We start from the raw sequence: 20,633 nt of genomic DNA, 5'->3' as shown, positions 1-20,633 counted from the left end.
CATCTGTGCGTTCTTCAGCACCTATCCTGGAGCTACTCTTTTAGAACAGAAGCTTGTTTAGAGTTAACAGGAGTGTGTTTCCTTAAAAAGAGTCTTTTGAAGCTCTATCGGTAGCTCTTGGAGCTGTAGTCCAAGAGAGAGGAAAGAACAAAACCTAGAGCACTCTTACAGGGATTTATAGGTGATAGATTCCGTAACTCAACATAAGTTGCATAGAGCCACACTCCCAAGTTGTTGTTACTGATAAGCATAGAATTGACCTTTGGCTTTTTGGATTTAATCCTCTACCTTCTCTTTTTTCATCCCCACGTCTATGTACCAAATTTATTTAATAAGAATCTACTTCTTTCTTAGCATTTCAGTGTCCTGACCTTTCTGACCACGATTCCTTTCTTAAAAGGGAATTTCAGGTGTTGGTGCTTTCTTTCCCACTCCTCTTAAAAGAGCAGGAGTTTCTTTGTCTATCAGGGAAGCTGGTGTGTTTGGAGCTCTGACAAAAAAGATGTAACTGAGCTTGGATGGATGCTTGTCCTGTGGGAGGGACATTGTTAACCGTGACAAGTACTGAGCTGCTTGGCTGACAAAGCATTGATTGACCTGGAAGCCTGAAGTTGCCTGGCTTGCTTGTTGATTTTGGGTGGCTTTTCAAGATCCTGCCTGATGAGGCTGCTCTTGTGGTCCTTGATCTACTGAAAAATGGTTGTTATAAAAGCCTGCTCTTTGATAGGTGTGAGCGTTGGGGGTTTTGTCTCTGCTCAGCTTCCCATCCTGTTGAACTCCAGTGTTGTCAAGGCAGCTTGCTTTTGCTTTTCTATTCCCAACATCCAAGTTGGAAAGATGTATTCAAACTAAGTCATGAGTGTCTGGGAACCTCTGCTTGAAGATACATTTTGTAGCTGTACTTTTGTTCTGAACAGTGATAAGGGCTGAACTATGCCTCAGATATTCAAAACTCTTCATAAGCTGCTTCCTTTGAAGCAATGACATTTGGCGTTCCTGTCTCTCCAGTTCAGGGCCCTCGGTATTTCACTCTGCAACATCAGCTTTTCCAAAGGAAGTTTTTCCCTGGCGAAGTCGGGGTTCCAGAACTGCTGACTCGGAGTGATGAAACAGCAGTAAAAATAAGATGAAATTTCCCCTCCCTCATTCCTTTCAATGTTTTTCTTCCTACCAAAGTCTCGTATCAACATCGTCCAGCGTTCTTAGGTGGAAGGTGTTTATCTGTATTGGGTGTGGGGACCTATTGGTGAGTGAAAGGACCTTTTTGTTTTATTTTCATGGAGAAATACTTTGCTTTTTTTTGTAGTTTCAGAAGTTTTCTCCCAAGTGGAGGCACTTTCAGTCTTGAAATAAACTGTAATAGTGGTTCTAGGGCCTCTGTGCTTAAGTAAGATCTGTTCTTTCACACCTTATTGAAGATGGTTGTGTTCCTGAGAGTGGACTGTAGTTCTTCAGCCTGTGCCTGTAGCCCCGTGTGCATGTTACAAGGGAATAATGGATAAAGAAGCTGTATGAGCCCCATTGAGAGACTTGCTGCTTGTGCAGGGGAGGAACATAAAAGGATGATAAAAATCCAAGTGTGCAAATGTTACTTTTGAGAATCAGCAAAAACGAAAGCTAGATTTTAGTTTCCTGTTCTGGGCTATACTGTTATTAACTGATGCTGTCAGTTGTAATTGCTTCCTGGATTTAGAAGGGAGTGAAATGAAGTCCCTTTTAATCTCTTTTCTCCTGTATGAAATACTCTCATAACTCAACTGACATTTCCTCATTTGGGAAAAAAAATGTATCTGTCATCTACATGGGTGAATGTAAAGTTTCGAGGTTAGGCAGGATTCCTGTATCATGGTCACAGTATGGTCCAAGGCTGTTTGATGGACCTGTGCACCAGGAGGTGTGGGCATATATAAGACTATACATCTAAGAAAGCAAGTTCCTGGTCGTTTGAAGCTGTTCAGTGGATGAGGTGCAGTGATGCTCAGTTACAAACTGGCAATAAAGGGACTCTGATTTTTAGCAAGGTCCTAAGAAAACCCAGCATTGCTCAGGATGCCTGCGGTGAGCAGACTGGCAGCTGGGGCCAGAAATCCATCACCTCTTACTGTAGATGGGAAACTTCTTTCTGGGATATATGTTACTCTTTCTAAGTAATAGAATGTAGGTCTGCAGTAGCTGAACCAGTTTATTTTATACAGATGTGACTGGGTGCCATCTCAGGGGGTGATTTAAGATGATGCAGGAGCTTGCTGCTAGTGAGGTCTATGAGAAGTACTTCAGTTAGGCTTTTAGAATTGGTGGTATTTCTTACAAGGCAAGATGAGCTTCACTCCTTAGGGGAGCTCCTTCAGCTGTGTCATTCTCTGCAGGATACTTCATTGAAGTCTTTTGGGAACATTGTCATTCATCAGCCGGGTTAATCCATCCTTTCTCCTCAGTAGTGCCTCAGTGCTTGTACTTAAATTGTTTTCTTTTTGACTTTTTTAAACGGCCTCCAGGTAAATAAGAGGAATCCTTAAAGGGAATTGTTACTCCAAGTGAGGAATCCTGGTCTGATGTTGGTCAGGTTAAACAGGGCTTGGAGCAAGCTGCTCTAGTGAAAGGTGTCCCTGCCCGTGGCAGGGGTTGCAACTGGATGAGCTTTAAGGTCACCTCCAACCCAAACCAGGCTGGGGTTCTGTGATGTTCTTTTGCACCACTTGCACTTGAATGAAAGTCAAATGTTTATGCCATTGAACTGGGAAGGTCAATAAGATGGAGGAGTTGCTTTCTGGTCCATCTCATCATCTCCTTTTTATTCAAGGGACCATACACTCCTCTCCACATGTTTAAATGTAGCTGATGGCTGCTCCCACAGATTCCAGGGGTAGCTGATGGGGGTGCACCATCTGCCTTGGGTTGTGTAGGTTGGGCTTCTCCCGCCAGCATCACCGAGGTTGGTGAACTGGCTGCATGGATATGTGAATATGCACAGCGTGGATCAGAGAACTTCAGCATGTTTCTGTGTTTTCATTTCTGGTATTACAGTATCGGGAAAGAATTTGGGAGTACTATTTTTACAATTGGCCTTAAACAGAGAATCAAGGAAACGGTGCGGATTGCAGCCTTCGATGAAGTAACAGGAAGGGAAGCAATGAAAACCATAAACTGTGCTGAGTAACATTTCCTCTCTTCTGCTACACCCCCCAAAGGGTGACAGAGTCTTTATTGAGCCCGACAGGATTCCTAATAAAAGATGCATTCAGTCTGTGTATAAAGGAGCCCGCTGAATCACGGTGAAGCAAGTCACGGCAGCAGGCGGAGGAAAGCCTCTACTTACGGCTTACCCAACCTGCTCTCCGTGCTCCAGGAATTACTTCGGTTTGCTCTACTGAAATCTGGGCTCTTTAAATAACAGTGAAGAGAAATTCAGCCACTGTCCAAGAGTGGGTTAAAATCCTTGTCCTGAATGCCAAGTGAGTGCTTGGTTCCACTGGAGCTTGTTCCCACTTGGTGCCCTCTGGGCAGAGCACTGAAGGGAAAGCAGCAGCTCTCTGTAACAGGGAGGTTGTGACAGCTTTCACCCATGCTGTTGCCTTCCCTGGAAGCTTTTGTACCTGATGGTCTTTATTGAATGTCAGTGGAAATTGGGAAGCTGTTACCATATGGTTTAGCTGTTGTTTCAAAGGCATCTTATGTATGTCTGTTTCCTTTAAAGTGTACTGTCTGTAGCACAGCTGAATCTGTACCACATCTTGAGGCGATAATAGCATTCTTGTTTGCATTGAAGCACATAGAATGTGGATCCTGGCAACTGTCTTGTCTTACCTTGGAGAAAGTACGGGTACAAAATCCCTTTGCGCTTCCGTAAGCAGCCGGTTCTTGTGTGCGGAGCGGGGAGTCCTGGGTGGCTTGGGCGTGGGGAGCCTCGAGTGAGCCAAGCATATGTTCTTGCAACAGGAGTGTAATGTTTGGGGTGGAATGGAGAGACAGGTTTTGCGTGGCTCTCTGGGGCAGGTTTGCATGTGAGAGCAATCTGCCTGGAACTTGCCGACACAGCCGCTTCGTCTGCGTGGCTTTGAAGTGCTGGTGCTGCCGTGCAAGTGTCTGCTCTTTGCTCATTCCTTGTGCAAAACTCCGGGCTGAGGGAATAATACCTGTTCCTTGAGACCCTTTGCTTAAGTTCCATATGGGTCTAGGGCATCCGTGAGGCTCAAGTTCATTGGGGAATCGCTGGGTCCTGGCCTCTGCTGCCTCTCCTCTATGATAGGACGTGAAGCTGGGCAGTGCTAAAGGGACTCTGGAAGGATTTATGGCTTCCTCAGCTTCCCTGACACCTCCGTGCAATTGCTGAGGATGGCTCTGTGTGAACGTATGGGAATTGGCAGCTATGAGGTCATTTCAGAACCATTTATTTTCCTTAGAAATAGAACAGATTTCCTGCTTAGTGCTCTAAAATAGCCGTGTGTCATTGGGACACCTGGCTGGGGTCACAGCAAGCGAGGCATTGGGTTTTCATTTGATGTTTATTGAGAGCCAAGTTGCTCTTGATGCAATCATCTCATCCTTGCTCCGGAGCATCACACTGCTTTTGCCCACTTCTAATGCCTCAGGGGAATTTGTCTTGGACCTCATTGTGGATTTCCAGCACATGAATACGGTTCCTGGGAATTACACTTGTACTGGTAGGATTGGTTGCTGGTTGATTGGAAACCTTTGTATTGAGAACCTCCCTGCTTGAGACCGCCATCGTTCCACTGGATCCTTAAGTCTAAGCTTTGCCAAACTGCTCCTTGAATTAAAGACAAAAGATTGGGAGAAAGAGGGGTGAAGCACAAGTACTCAGATTTTGCTCAGATGACAGAGGCAGGGGTAAACTCCTTAATGATGATGGGCATTGAATTGTTAAAAGCTATCTCAAACTTCAAAGGTGGCTGCGTAAGTCACTTTAGCTATAGGACACCAATACTCTGTGCTTCAGCAAGTGTCTTGGGTTAATAGAAGGGTACAGAGGCTGTTGTGTTGCTCGGTGTGCTGCTTTTATTTTCCCTTATTCTATAGTTGTGGCATCTTGTGGTAATTGCATGAGTTGACATCTGGCAGGGAAAAGGAGAAGTGGTCCAGTTATTCAAGTGGCTCCCTTCGTAGTATATTGGGGTGAGGACATTACTACAGAAGAAAGCTGATTCATAGAATAAATTGCTACTAAAATCTCCATGGTTTTGCACCACCTTTGGTTTAGCAGCTGGGTAAGAGAGGATGTGTGTGCTGGGATGATAAAAGCTGCTGCTGAATGAAGCTGGGGCTGCTGGTGTGTCGGTGCTGAGCCAGGCTTGCCTTGTGGCCGGATCTGGTGATAACGGTGCCAGTGCAGAGCAATCCCTTGATTTCTGCTCTTCTGCTTAAACCCATGTTATTTTATACTGTGTGTATTCACCTTCACGGGGAGAATATGGAGAAATGGATATACTCCACTTTTTAAACAGAGAGGCTGAGAACACCTCTGCTCATGAGCTCAGTGCTCTCCTTCCCTGCAGGATTAACAGCTCCTGCCTGCTTCCTCGCACTCTTTGCTCGGTTCTCCTCATTCCCTGGGCTCACTGGAGCTGCACTTTTGGCTAGTTGGATAGGAAATGTGAGTTAATTTCTTCTTAAATAACCTCAGCAAGGTAGTTTTCTGTCAAAGATTGAAGACTATGTGTGGGCAAAGCGTTTGAAGGTCGATACTGTGCTTTGGTTTCAGCTATTATTTCAGCTGCTGAAAAGCTCTGAAAATACAGATTACAAGATAAAATAATGTTGATCTTGGTCCCTGGTTTAGAGCATGTGGAGAAATTGTTTTACATTAATAATTATGTGTTTTGTTGGGTTTTGGCAGAACTATGTAAAGAGATTACAGAGAATGGTATCAGAGAGTCACAGCCTGGTTTGTGTTGGAAGGGACCTTAAAGCTCCTCCAGCCCCAACCCCTGCCACAGGCAGGGACCCCTTCCACTGGAGCAGCTTGCTCCAAGCCCCTGTGTCCAACCTGGCCTTGAACACTGCCAGGGATGGGGCAGCCACAGCTTCTCTGGGCACCCTGTGCCAGCGCCTCAGCACCCTCCCAGGGAAGAGCTTCTGCCTAAGAGCTCATCTCAGTCTCCCCTCTGGCAGGTTAAAGCCATTCCCCTTGGCCTGTCCCGACAGGCTCTTGTCCAAAGCTCCTCCCCAGACTTCTTGCATGGAAGGGGTGACTTTCCAGTGAATACTTTGTGTTCTGCGGTTGTGACGCTGACTGTTGCCCTTTGGCATCGCTCTTTTATAGCCCTTTTTATTCCTAGTGGGTACACGTGCAAATTATCTCTACCCTTTGTACCCTGCTTGTGTTTGCTCTTTATAACCCGTGCAGCCACATAACTCCATTTCTAAAAATAACAGCTTCCAGTCCCATTTTCAGGGTTATAAACCTGGAATTTGAGCAATGAACACTTGAAGCTCCAGCAGAGGAGTTTTTGGGTGCGTGGTGCAGCTGGGCTGGCAGCATCTCTCCATGAGGTGGCCACAACATGTGCCTGGCCCTGGCCACTCACTGCCTCCAGCCCCAGTGGGGTTAAATTGTGTTCCTTGGCTGTAGAACTATAAGGTGAGACTCTCAGCGTAGCCTCTCAAACGTAATATCAGTGCAGTTGTGAGCACTTAAATGAGATGGGAGTAAGGGAGGAAGATTTGCAGAGTACAACTGATAGGAATTTTCACATGGGCTAGATGAGCTGCACAGTAACCTCTGTGGATCGTAGAACACCAGCTTGGAAGGGACCTCAAGGAAAGCCTGTTTAGGCTTTGAAGGGGCATGGGAGGGAGAGGAGGAACTTCACTATCTGGCTCTGAAGGATCTATTTAGACACATAAAAAGGCGTTATTTCTGTGGGACATGTAAAGCACATGTGTACATGTGTAAAGCACATGGGACCAGTGCCTTTGGTGCACCACAGGATGGGGGCAGCCCATAGCCCTTCCTGGGAGATGTGACTGTGGGATTACTCTTGTGCTTAGTGGCACCCAACAAAATTACCTGCTCTGCTTTAAATAGGATAGGTGATTGCTTGAAAAGTCAGTTATTTTTGGGGGGAGTGATACAGATCCTGATTTAAAAACACCCATAGTAACTAATGTATGAGTAGCTGATATATTTAGCTGGTTGAAACATCACCTGCCTGGGTAGTTCACAGTATGATGGGTCTTATTTATCATTAAACTGGTCAATGTAAGCTAAATGCCTTCTGCTGCACTGAGGGGGTAGGAAGTTTTGCCTTCCCTGTGCTGTTCCCTCTGCTGCTGCACATCTCAGCCCATATGTGAGCTGAGGGATGCTTTCCAGGCATGAATCCCTTTAAGCAAATGCTTATCTCTTTAATTTACCAACTGTTTATTCATCAGGCTCCTAAGTAAGCGTGCTGGGTCCGTACGGTAGTCCTGTTTGGTCAAGCTGGCTGCAGGTGGAGAGCAGGAGGCAGGCAGCCCAAGCTGCATTAACTTGCTATGGGGCAATAGAGAATAATCCTCAAGTAAGGACATGGTTATTTTACATGTACACAACTTCAGAACTTTGTGATTAAACATGAATCATGGAATGGTTTGCGTTGGAAGGGACCTTAAAGCTCCTCCAGTTCCAACCCCTGCCATGGGCAGGGACACCTTCCACCAGAGCAGCTTGCTCCAAGGCCCTGTGTCGAGCCTGGCCTTGAACACTGCCAGGGATGGGGCAACTACAATGGATTATGAAGATAAGCTTTTGTTCTGCTTGCAACTTTTTGTAACTTAAAGCAACAGAAGTGCTAATCTAAACCCTATTGTTAAAAACGTTATTCTGTATCTTAGTCTTAATTATGTGGAAAAAATAGTGGAAAATGCTGGAAAGCGTGTAGAGATGCAGTGAGTTGTGAAGACTGATAAATTCAGCTTTAACTGTAACACTGAAGAGTGATTCCCCATGCTGCCTGGTAGCCCAGCTTCAGGAGGAGTTGAGAGCATCCACTGCATGTCCTTCCTTTACAGCCAGTCCAAGTGCTCTTCTGTCCTGAGAGAGGCAGATGTCCAGGTGGAGGAGGAAGAATGTGGCACACGGGGTTTATTTCAGTTGCTCCATGAATCCTTTAACTACTAAGATACTATTACCAGACACTGTACAGTCGAAGGATATTTTTGCTGCATTCCCGTGACGAGTGGTGAAGTTGAAGCAGTTCCCTGCTTGGAATAGGGGAGAGCTCAAAACCTGATCTGTCTGGTACCTCAAATGACCTTTGGTGGCCAGATAGACACCTCTTGCGGGCTGTGTGTGACTTTGGTGTTTGGAGCCTGCTTCATAGGCAGCGCTCTTGGACGTTTGGCTCCCAACATCAGGTTTGTGTCAGTTGGCGGTCGGAGGATTAAAATGAGGTTGGTGTGTGTGAAACGGGTGCTGTGAGTCTGTGTGTTCAGCATGCAGGCCTCCTGTTGAATTTTCATGGGTTTGGGTAATGACATTTAAAAAAAAAGAAGAAATCTGGAGGTTTATTGGTTTTACATGGCCTGCAGTTACGTCTGACCTTTCATTTGGTTTAACAGTCTGTAGCCACTGTATTTCTAAACATTGACTATTAAGCCAAAGAACTTTTCTAAAGTAAACCCATTGTAAATCCCGAGGCCGGCATTCATCTTGATTTATCCTTTGTAAACACGGTGTAAATGCAGCACTTGAAAACTCAGAGCATATTTTCCAGGGCCGAGCTGCAGAGACTGCTGTGGGGCGTATAAAGGTTTTGTTGTGCCTGTGTTTAGTGCTACCAGCCCACCTGTTCAGGACAGTAAATGAAATGATGAATAGCCCTAGTGAGCTGTTCCCAGCATGTGGTCTGCACCATCAGCACAGATATTTTTGTGCCTGAAGAGGATTCTGTGGCGTGAGAAGTTTAAACAGCTGTATCTCCTCCTTACAGCATCCACGTGGAGTCCAGCTCCTAAAGGGAGACAGTCTTCATGTTCTAACATTGCTGCTTCAGAAACGCTCTTTGCTTCTGTGGTTGCTAATGATGGCACTGATGCGATGCTGAGGCTTGGTAGTAGGAGGTGGGAGACAAATCTAAACCTTCGTTGTCTTCATCTTTACTGAGGGGTATATTGGAGCAACTTGTACTGTTACCCTCTGGTTAGGTTAGAGAGGCAGTAGGATGGAGTAGAGTTTCTAGCAGGGCTGCTGCCTAGGTCTGAGCTGAACATGAAATAGCTTTTTCTCTCTAAATATAACCCTGTTACTATTACTAACCCTGTTACTAAACTAAGAGCAGTTTAGCCACTATATATGGTGCAGAGAGCCGTGTGGTTTAGGTTTTCACTAGGGTTCTTTGCTCCTAGCAAGCTAATTTTGCAAACTTTCCTCTTTAAAGAGGTATTACAAGTCTCAGCAATTTTTGACCTTGGGTGGCTGGGACTGTCCTGTTTAGCCTATTCCACATCTTGCTGCTGCGTCTGTTCATGTAAATCATCTTTTCAGAGATACTTGCAATAAATCTTTTTCAGGTGTTTATTCATCAATTGGATTTCACTCATTTGCTTTCACAGGTTAAGCGTGGACAGGGTTCTGCAAGTCTGCTCATTTGGGCTTTGTCTCTAGAATGCTCTCCTAAGTCTGTGTAACTTACTGCAGAACCTGAGAAGGTGATGTAGAAGAGATAGGATGCTGTGAACGAAGTTGCTCATGTCTTGTCTTCTTTTTCTCTTTCTTTTTAGGACTTGAGTACAATCTATTCTTTCCTTCATGGACTGGACATACTCTCACATTTCAGGGAACACCAGCTCAGGTAAGTGCTCTGGAGGGAGTTAGTGTTGCTCAGCACAGCTGGTATCCATGGCTGTGGTTTTGCGGAGATGAGCAAAGCTTTTGTCTGCTGGCACTTGGAGCATTGGCCAAGTCGTTGCTGAGTTAAGTGACTGCAGTAACCTGGTGTGGAATCTAAACTAATTAGCTTTGCTAAGGACAAAGGCAGAGATTGCTCCCATCTGCCTACAAAGGCCTGTGTAGACAGTGCCCTGTGTTAAGTCCACATCACAAAAGCTTTTTAATGCCTCAGACATTCAGATAATCTTGGAATACATAACATGAGAAGGCCAACAAAGCACAAAAAGTGCGTTGGAAGTATTTTAGTTCCTTCAGTTCTGTTGCTATGGGTAATTCCAGTGTGTGGGAGTGATTTAAGCACTTAGGGAACATGCTGTATATCCTCTATCTGGATAATGAGGAACACCGTAATAATTTGAATTTTATGGTTAAGCACGGCCTTTGTTTCGAACATAAAAATGGTTGAATTTAAGGTCTTAAGCCTTAAAGGGATTCTGCTGAAATGTGGTGATTAATGGCTTATGGTCTTTGGGGATTAAAATTGAAATTAAACTTCTCCTTCTCTCTCAGAATAATGTCATCAAGTGCCCGCTATGAGAGGTACAAGGGCAACCAAGTTCTCTTTTGGTAAGTACCCACCACTTGTTGGAGTTCTTCAGTAAAAGTGTAGACGGAATCACTGCTTTGCACACTGTAATAAGTCACTTTTTTACTTGTTTTCTCCTTGTAAATAGAAGGCTTTACAACATTTAACCTTGGCCGGGCTGGTTAAAAGCTCTGGCAGGAGGTGGTTGTACCAGTGGTATGATGTTGGCATCTTAGAGGTGCCCATGCATTGCCAGCACAGCTCCCATGGACGGCAGAAGTGTGTGTTTGTGCACAGGCAATGTCCATGGAAAAGCAATTAGTGTCACACGTGGGAGCCGTGGTGACAACTCAGTAGGTGGCACTCTTCCCCTGGAGCTGGCACCGATTGTGGGAGTATCTTGTACAGAGGAGGATGGAGCTCAAACACCATCTCTTCTTTCTAAATCACTAGAATTAGTATTTCAGCACAGGGCTCTCTTTAGGTTTCTGCCAAGAGGCAAATGTATTTTTCCCCCTTCATACTTTAGCATTGCTTATGGTGTATTTATCCTCTCACAGCTAATCCCAGCTTTCTATATAAGGCACATCTCCCAGTACATAAGCCGAAATGGGATGCCACCTACTAGTTCATATTGTGGGTGTCTGTGACACAAACCTGCTCCAGCACCAGGTCTATGTATATGTGTGGTTGTGTGCTGGAAAAGGAAGGGGATGTTGGGCTGTAGCTGGGAAGTAGCATTGCAGTGCTTTAGGAAGAGGCAAAATCCACAGCAATGAAACCTCTGTGCAGACCTATGGGCTGTGGGTTGAAATGTTGGCTGTCCCCCTGGCCATCCATCTGGGATCAAATGGCACAGTGGGACACAGTGCCACGTGTGCATGCCATGCAAATGCAGAGAGGGAGGAATGCAAAGGAGTCAGGTATGTGTCTCCTGTGTTACCTGTAACACTTGACAGGTCTGTGTGGTATCGTGTGTTGAACTGCTCATCTACTTCAGCACGGGCTAACAGTTTTCCTGTATTTATAGCTTTATGTACACTTAAACTGGAATGAAATGTTTTTACTGAAGGTGAATAATTTCATTTTCATGAAAGAAATACTTCAGTTGAGTGAAATGCCAAGTTTTAAAGCATAAGGAGCATTTTGGATGTAGACCTTTTAAAGAAGTTAATTCTGGGTAGCATTCAATGAAAGTTTGTGGATTTGCAGCCCACATACCGAATTGATAGAGTGGCAGATCATTAGTTTACAGCAATAACATCTTGGATAATGCATATTTCAGAGCTGCTGTAAGAAGAAAGTAGATGCCAATGATTTCTTTTTCCTACAGCTCAGAAACCATTGCAAGATGCTGGTACATACTGCTTTCTGGGTCTGTGCTCATGAAGGATTCCATGTTTTTGCCACCTTGCAGGTATGTAAAGTTGTTGTTATTTAAGGCAGGATCTCTCCAGTGTCAGAGGAGCTGAAGGAGAAACGCACACATGTACAATTAGAGAAACTCAAATTGCTGTTAATTAGGAGCTAAGGAGTGCAAGAGGAAGCTGAAATCTTTGAACCATTTTGTTTCCCCCAGTGCCTTTGATTCTGGGACACATGTAAAGTCCTTCCCCCCTTTGCTTCACCCCTGGTGCCACACATGCATGGGTAGGGAAGGAGGTGTGCTGCTTGGACATGGGAACAGGAGAAGAAAGAGCACAGCTCACTTTCCATTTTGTTCCAGTTACATCCCTGCGTTATCCAACCTCAGTGTAGATGCTTTTCTGCCTGTTTTTAAGTACAGTGGGATAAACTAAAGTTACTTTCCCTGGTCTTGAATAGCTCATATGACACATCTTTAGTGGAGGGAGCTGCACAGTGACCAGTCACTTACAGGCTCTTTTCATATGAATCAGTGCCTTGGATAATGGTAATTAGCACAGTTTTAATTACATTGAGGCAATACTTAATGTTATGCATTATTGCCTTGTCCCCAACCAACTTCCTGATCATGAGTCAGTCTGAAAGGAGGTTTAAATACACAAAAAGGACAAAGCCAGGTTTGAATAATTGTCAGTCTGGAAGAACTGGGCAGACAGAGGAGTTCTGCAAAACAGGTAACAGTTAGCAAACGGGTTCTCATTGGAAACTCCGTCCTTGTGTATGCTTTGTGACGCTTCTGCTCCCCAGTTATGGCTTTTGAATGGTGGCATTGTAATGCCAATCTCATATTTGTCCTCTGGAGCATTTGACAAACACTTTATGTTTAAAGAACTTCTGTACATGTCAGGGCTTTTTGTGTGTCGGTTTGAATCTGTTTCATTTTGTAGTCAAAGTTCAGGATTTCATTATAAACCATGGGGCTAGCAACTTGTGCTTAATAACTCTATGAGACACTGTTGTACAATGGACTGGTGGTGAGATACTTCCATTTCCATAAATAAGGCTGGAAGGCAGTGATGCTTTACTGATTGTTTCCTGGTACCTCCCCAGCAATACTTGTCCTTCTGTCATCTGCCCCATGATTACCTTGACAGATAGGAAGAGACTGTAAGTAGGCAACTGGAAACTTAATAAGGTTAGGACGTATGTTAAGCTCACCTTCCTTTGCATCCACTGTGGGTAGTTTCAGAGTCAACAGAGCATCAGGGAAACCTCCATTTTCTTCAGCAGATCTTCTGGCAGTACTGTGCAGATTCAAGCTTGAAAGAGTCGTAGCCCTGTGGGAGCATAAGGAGGTGGGCAGGCACTGCTCTGTTAACTTTCTGTATGTGTTTGAACGAGGAAGGGTGTACGCTGTGGCTCCCTGTGCTTGAGAAGGGCTTTCTGTTCGACTTGCATGGATTTGTATGCAAGCCATAACTTGGAAATTGGCTTAAAAATTGGAGGAGTAAAGCTTGCAGCCGGGTGCAATAAATCTATTCGATATCCTGACACTGATGCTCATGATGAGAAAAGCCCCATAAGATTTTTAAGGCAAGAAGCACATCAGTCAGTAATATCAGGTACAGAGATGCCATAACCTTGATTACGGGTTACTGCCTGGAGAATGGATTTGTCAATAGATTTGACATAGTAGGAGAAGAGTTTGCTTCTTAACATGAAAGCAATGACTGGCACAACCCAACAGGATTGATGGATTTTGTGGAAGGGAAATCATGTCAGCGAGTTAAGGAGGTTTTGTGTTAACCTTGCTTGTTAATCAAGTTAATTCGTGTGAACAGGGTATTTGAAGGAGATTACTCACAGCAAGATTAGCCATAGGAGATATATAAAGGGCCTGGAGGACCTTCTGAAGCCAATTATGTGGATGACAGCCTCCTACAGCTGTGAGAATTGAACCTTGAAGGGAAAAACACAAAGTCTTGAGACATTCAGGATGTAGTCACAGTAAAAACAAACATGTCTCTTTTCTGAGCCCTTCCCAAATCTCAGAAGAGAAGAAAATAGGAGTCATTGTGCTCTTCAGGCAGTGCCTTTATTGGCTAAAAACACTGACTTTAGTCGAAATGGACTCATGGTTGTCCTGTGGTATCTTTTCAATGACAGTTGTAGGTGCTTCAATGACTCAGTCATTTCCCTTTCTCTTCTTGGGTAAGAGGAGGCACAAATGCAGGGATCAAGAAAACTGTCATAGTGAAAGAGGAACCCCAGCTCTGTGTTGCAAAGAGCAGCTCGGGTTGAAATGATTTTTAGCTTGGCTCGTATTAATAGTTGTGAATAACAGCGTAATAGAACTTACATAACGGTATAATAAGAGCACAGGTTAAAGACTTGCAGTTTGCACAACTTCAGTTCCTTGCATTTTAGAGAAGTTGACATTTTGATGTCTGTGACTTCATTTTCAAATGTATTCCTACCTCACGTATATCACCTAAAGCCGGGTCAGTTTTACTTCTAAAACCTATACTGCTGTTCCCTGCAAGCTGCTCTGAGTCTGTGCCGTTCACTGGCAAAGCAAACCAGCAGCTCGGAGCTCCTGCATTCCCAGCTCCTGCCAGTAAGAGGTGTATTGGCTTTTCTCTCTCGCTGAGCCTTCCTTTCCGGATTCAACTTTGTTAAATAGTGCTTTCTTTTTAGAGCGTACCTGCCGTATCCAAGCTGTGTCCTGGTGCTTCTTTAGCTCTTCCTCTTCATTCTCATCTCCATCCCGACGTGAGTGCCGGTGGCTGTGGTGTGGAATATTGCTTTTCTTCTATAAGCCACAGAGGTCTAAATTACATACGTGTGCCACCCCACTGCTGGCATACAGCAAACACCATTTTCAACCAACTTGCAGCTGCCAGTAAGGTTGTGAATGGTGATACCTGTTGGAACAACAGTGCCTTCCCTTTCTTGCTCTTTGTGTGACAGAGGTCGTAGGACGACACTCTGTGTGCTGGCTTCACACGTGGAAGCCCTTGCAACTAATGCTGTAGATAATTCTTGTGCTTTCAAAAAGACAGCTTGAGTTTTCCATCCCTTGTGCTTATCAAGACTGGATGGGTCTTTATACCCTGGATCAGAAGCCGTGGCTGCTCAGTGCATCTGTGGCTCTCGGAGGTGCTGTTTTCCCTGGGTATTTCTGTAAGTGGTGGCTGTAACTTGTAGCAGTGCCTGACAGCCAGGAAGTAAACAAACAGCTTGGGAATGCTCCCAATAAATGTATTTTGTAAAGCTAATTAATTGGGATAGGGCTGGTGCTACTGAAATTCTTCTGGCAGGGATGGTGCTGTGATGAAAATACCCTGAGGAAAAGGGAGCGTGGATGGGAAGAGGCAATGCACTGGTGAGGAGGGGCTGTGTGTCCTGGTCTCTCCAAGCCCTGCTCCTTGTACTGGAGGTGCAGCCCTTGAGTAAGGGCTGAGAAAGCATTGCAGACTAAAAGCATCTTTTTTTTGGCATTTCTTAGAAGAAAGCCAAAAGAGTGAAGAAAGACTGCCCTTAATCTATCACAACTAAGTGCCCAGATAATCTTGTCCATCATCCTGCTCCCCCAGTGATTTCCTTTAGTTCTTACAACAGCTGCCCTACAGAGGTTTTATAGACTGCAAAGGATGCTCATTGCACCACAGAAATAGATTTTTCTTTATTGGTTAAACTAAAAAAGTCCAAGAAGTGTGAAATTGGAAGCAAAGGGTAACGTGCGGTTTGTATATAGCTAAAATACAGTTTTACTGGGACTGTCTAATAACACGGCCTGGAATAGCTGCAGAGCTTCACAGAAGGTGCTAGGTAAGATACAGGCTTCCTCAAAGCATCATCGTGTTCAGAGTATAAAGTAATTAGTATAGACATGTTGTGCGTGCAGCCCATAAACCGAGTGCTGCGTGCATGTCATGCAGCCTCCAAAATCATTCCCAATTAAAACTTTCAGCAAGCTGAAGAGATAAACCTGCTCAGTGTTGTTGTTCCAGAGGGCTAATGTGAAAATGGGCTTGATGACTGAGCATTAATTGGAATTGGTATCATGCATTCAGCCAGGGGGTTGGAACTGAATGATCTGTAAGGTCCCTTCCACCCCAAAACCTTCTGTGGTCTTGTGGTTTCAGGTTGCCTTTAAGCCCTGTTGTGATGGAGTTAAGTAGTGTTTTCACATTTAAGTTACTCTGAAATGCTCAGGCCTTACACAGCCTGTAGCATTGCATAAACCCTGCCACCTGCACTTGCTGAAGCTCTTGCTCTGTGCTCATGTAAGTTTTTATCCCCATCTCCTTACTCTGTTTTGCAAATCAGGGCCTGTGGGGCTGCTCAGGGGGTTGCAGTGCCGTGGGAGATGCTGCTCCATGGGCTTCTGATGGTTCTGTGCTGTGTCATTGCATCCCCAGTGAGGGACCCGTGAGGTTTCCCCCAGCCCAGTGTGTCAGATGATGCTCGATCTGAGAAATTAAGACCTGCATACAGATGCACAGAAAGCCAAGTTATTCCCATGAGGATTTTGGTGTCATTTACACTCATAGAGCAGGATTCTGCACTCTCCATCCGCAGTGCATGCGGCTGTGTCTCTGCCGGTTACATGGCTATATAGGTTTCCCCTCTGCATTACTTCCCAGCCAGTGACAGGGAATTTAAGTGTAAAATTACATTTTTAGAGGATTTAGATTGGGGTTTAATAATGCTAATGGCTGCTCCAAGCCATCCATAATATACCTGTGTAGTACACGCAGCGGTATCTGGATTTTACAGCAGCTACATTGCAGTAGATATCCTGGGTGTTTGCTGGAGCAGCTGTTTGTTCAAGGGGTAAAATGCTTGTCAAATGAAAGGTAAGCCCTGACTTGTGACCAGTACCCAACAACAGCACATCCAGCTTGTCTCTTCAGGCCAAGCTGTGCGCTTGCATGCGAGATGCTTTGTGCGTTGGAGAAATCCAGCCAGGCTGCGGGATGTGCAGGGTCACAGTGGCAGAAAGTACAGTTTGTCTTCATGCTCCTCAAAGCAGCCTGAGAGACAAGTATATTCCTAAGAGCAAAGTATCTGCAACAAACTGCAACCCATTTGTTTGTTACACTGATAAACGGGGGTATCAGTGTCCCAGCCCAGTCCCAGATGTAATAACAGGACTGAGTGTCACTGCGGATAGCTCTATCGCCATTTCATCACCATCGCAGATAGCTGCATGTGTCATTGATGCCAACTTTGGGATTCTGTAGCTCCTGGAAAACACAGAGCAGCTCTTCAAGTGCCTGACATCTCATCATCGAAGGCTTTGATGCGTGAAATGTCTGAAAATACTGATTCAGGATGTGGTAGAATATTGCGGATTCGAAGATGTGTGCTAATGAGTGTTCAAACAAATAAGAAGGCATTCTGTCACAGCCTCCATCTGTTTGTAGGCTGAAAGCTCTTCAGGACAGGCTGTGTGTGTACCTTGAAAACATGTACTGTATTTTCAGTACTGCAGAATGAGAAACCATCACTAGCAATGAACAGCATCACATATTGATCATGGAGAAATTCTCCAGTTAAATCTGACTGCTGTTCCATACATTTGTCAGGCTTGAAATTCCAGATGCGTTTCAGCACCAGATACTGGGGTTGCTTAACAGCTGGAGATGAAGCAATTTTAAACGTTTCTCTTCAGAAAGCTGTGTTTGTGTACATCCTATTTAAAGAACTCCTTTCTTGTGTTAAAGATACGTTATGGTGGAGGCTTTTCTAAGTAGCTGGCTTAGTTTTAATCAATTCTGATCCATCCCCCATGTCAGTAAAATCAAGCGTGTACTCAGGTGCTCATATCTTCAAATATGAAGGTTTTGGAGCTGGGGTCTGCGGTCACAGGGTTTTTTTCCCTATATTAGCAAATGATGCAGTGGAAAAGGGACAGATGAAGTGGGTGAAATGCCTGGTGCTGAGAACAGTGTTATTTGCAGACCTGGGCTTTGACGTTTCAGCAGCTCTCATCTGCTCCTGTGGCCTGAACGCCCATTAGTGGTTGGTATGTGATGCCATGCCAGTTTGACTTACATTCCTGTCTCACATGATGCAATTGCTTAAGCATTTTTAATTAGGAATAGCAGTGAATCAGGAGGAAAACCAGGTTTCTTGCAAATGAAGCATCCATAAATCAAGGATAAACAAAGCTGCCTTTGGTATGTGGAGGACGTTTTTTTCCGATGACAGTGTTGTAAGCCAGGGAGCGAGTGTCTGAAAATTAATGATGCAGATGTAATAGATGAATACTAAGTGACAGGAGCTTACAGTACAATTATAAATAAGAAAAGTGTCATGTTGTTTTATGAAACATGACTTTCCCGGGCTTCCAACAGGGGGAATAATGATGTTAAATATAAGACCTTATTAAAATACGTGATTAAATGCACAGATTGAGCAGAGCTTTAATTGTTGGGTTGTTTAAAATCTTCATGGTTGTACCTTTGGTAATATGTCCTTTGACGTCGTTTTTGCTGTGTTGTAAATAGACCTTAATTTACATTAGTTTCATGTTTCCTCATGCTTTCACTGTTGGTTTAAATTCTTAATGGGATTATTTTTCCTACTCTCTGCTTGAAAGCACCAAAGCTCAGTGAGGTTTTCCCACTTTTCTTTTGGATCTCATCATATATGACATCAGGAGGAGCAACCTGGTCTAGCAGAAGGTGTTGCTGCCCATGGCAGGGGGTTGGAACTGGATGAGCTTTAAGATCCCTTCTGATCCAAACCATTCTACGGTTCTATGAAGCTTCAGATTTTTCCAGCCATGCAGTTACCAGTGTAATCCAGTTAGGATAAAGCACTGCAATTAACAGGAGCACAGCAGTTTAAACTCTCAAGTTTTGATTGTGCTAGTGGTCTACTGGGAAATGTGTGCCATGGAGTCACAACCAACAACTGAAATTCTCACCCTGCTACAGCAGGCCAGAGCAGCACAAGTAAGCAACACAAGTAAGGGTGGTGAGGCGCTGGAATGGGTTGTCCAGGGAGGTTGTGAATGCTCCATCCCTGGTGGCGTTCAAGGCCAGGTTGGACAGAGCCTTGGGTGGCATGGTTTAGTGTGAGGTGTCCCTGCCCGTGGCAGGGGGTTGGAACTGGATGATCTTAAGGTCCTTTCCAACCCTAACTATTCTGTGATTCTAAGTTTCACACAGAAACTGGCATTTTTGCACATCTACAGTGAGCAAATCAGAGCTAATGTTTCCATTCCATCCTTCATGTGTTTTCCACCCAGCATGTGATGCAGGCATGACAGGCTCGTGTATCTGCGATACACCAGAGAGAATGGCCAAACTACTCCCACTAGTACAAGAGTTAATTTAATTCAGGAATGGCTGTTTTAATTTCAGCTCTAACTTTGGGGTGAAATGAAATTCCACGTTATGATTTCTTCACCAAAACCAAAGTGAAGATAACTGTGCTAACATATCGCTTGCAACTGCAAAGAAACCCTACCCAAGTTAAATTGATCCAATTCTCTTCCATACAATAGAAAGCTAAAGACAGGAGATTTTCTCCCCCCAAAACAAAATTCTAAAGGAATTAGGTAAAACTGGACATTTCAGGTTTTGCAGCTTTTCATAACAGAAATAATCATTATTGCTTTATTGCAAAGCAAATGACTGATTGCTGTATCCCCAGTGGTTAGGGAAAAGCTACAGTCTAATGCTGAAGGTCATTCAAGCACAGTGTTTTTCTTGTATAACAACAATTCATCAAACTACTGGAGGTTGAGGGAGGTTTGCTTTCTGTTTGCTTTGTTTTACATAAACACATCCCTGGAATTCAGCTGCTGTCAAGCTCCCCTCTGCTTATGCTGCAGCATCTGCTAATGAAGTAATGGCAGTAAACAGGAATGCCAGGAAAAGCACACCGATTGCTTGTAGCAAAGGTCAAGCTCTTGGCACTATCATTTCTGGTCCATCAAGCACTTTGCAACAACCCAACGCTCAGAAAAGGATTAGGTTCCAAAGACAAAACCCACCCTTCCAACCTAAGGAATCAACTACTCATATTTACAAGTCAATAGGTCAAGTTTAATTATTTCCTGGTGCGCATCATGGGATGTTTTATTGATTCTACCACAACAGAGCTCCCTCAAAAGAGGAGGCATCGAATGGGTTTTCCTGAGCTGTAGCCACCACCACGCTTTGAAAACGCCAGTCTTTAACATTCTTCTTAATGAACATCCCCAGTGTCTTTTAGAAACATGGGGTTTAATTTCTTCATGACATAGTCCATATTTTTCTCTCGAATGCACCCAAAGCTAAGCCGAAGAAGAGCACTGTGAAAGGTACATCCTGGCCTTGAGCACTGCCAGGGATGGGGCAGCCACAGCTTCTCTGGGCACCCTGTGCCAGCGCCTCGGCACCCTCACAGGGAAGAGCTTCTGCCTAAGAGCTCATCTCGGTCTCCCCTCTGGCAGGTTAAAGCCATTCCCCTTGGCCTGTCCCTACAGGCCCTTGTCCAAAGCCCCTCTCCAGGTTTCCTGTAGCCCCTTTAAGCACTGGAGCTGCTCTAAGATCTCCCCAGAGTCTTCTTCACTTGCACAACTTCACAGTTCAGTTGCTTAAGTTCCTTTCCTGAAAACACACGTATCCTACAGGAGCTGTTTTATGCTCCCCTATCACACAGTTTTAAATCATGAGTCCTCTCAATGTTCCCTACAAAGTGGTCGTGTTTCAGTGGGTATTTGCTGTCGAGAGGACCATGTCTGTAATCCAGAGGGTTTGTGTGGCTGAAGTTTCTGATGTACTTTCCAAACATAACCTTAGTGAAAACAGATGGAACTGACCCACTTCTTGAGGATTTGGCTCCGCACTT

General features: G+C 44.6%; 1 protein-coding gene across 7 annotated transcripts in view; it reads left to right on the top strand.

Moving 5' to 3' along the window:
- RAPGEF6 (Rap guanine nucleotide exchange factor 6) overlaps window positions 1-20,633 on the top strand; it is a 113,770-nt gene that overhangs the window by 15,557 nt on the left and 77,580 nt on the right. For all 7 annotated transcript variants that reach the window (XM_061457075.1, XM_061457072.1, XM_061457067.1 and 4 more), the window contains 3 exons: window positions 9,721-9,791; window positions 10,400-10,456; window positions 11,749-11,832. In XM_061457075.1, the coding sequence (XP_061313059.1) occupies window positions 9,721-9,791; window positions 10,400-10,456; window positions 11,749-11,832 (212 nt within the window). Of the gene's footprint in view, window positions 1-9,720; window positions 9,792-10,399; window positions 10,457-11,748; window positions 11,833-20,633 lie in introns of those variants that run through there.

This window comes from Pezoporus flaviventris, unplaced genomic scaffold (assembly GCF_033815535.1).
Source record: "Pezoporus flaviventris isolate CSIRO_AGI_PZ_B2104156 unplaced genomic scaffold, CSIRO_AGI_Pfla_v1 ptg000023l, whole genome shotgun sequence".
In the NCBI taxonomy this organism is placed as follows: domain Eukaryota; kingdom Metazoa; phylum Chordata; class Aves; order Psittaciformes; family Psittacidae; genus Pezoporus; species Pezoporus flaviventris.
Note: the sequence above shows the minus strand (reverse complement) of the source record. Positions and strands in the feature narration are given on the sequence as shown.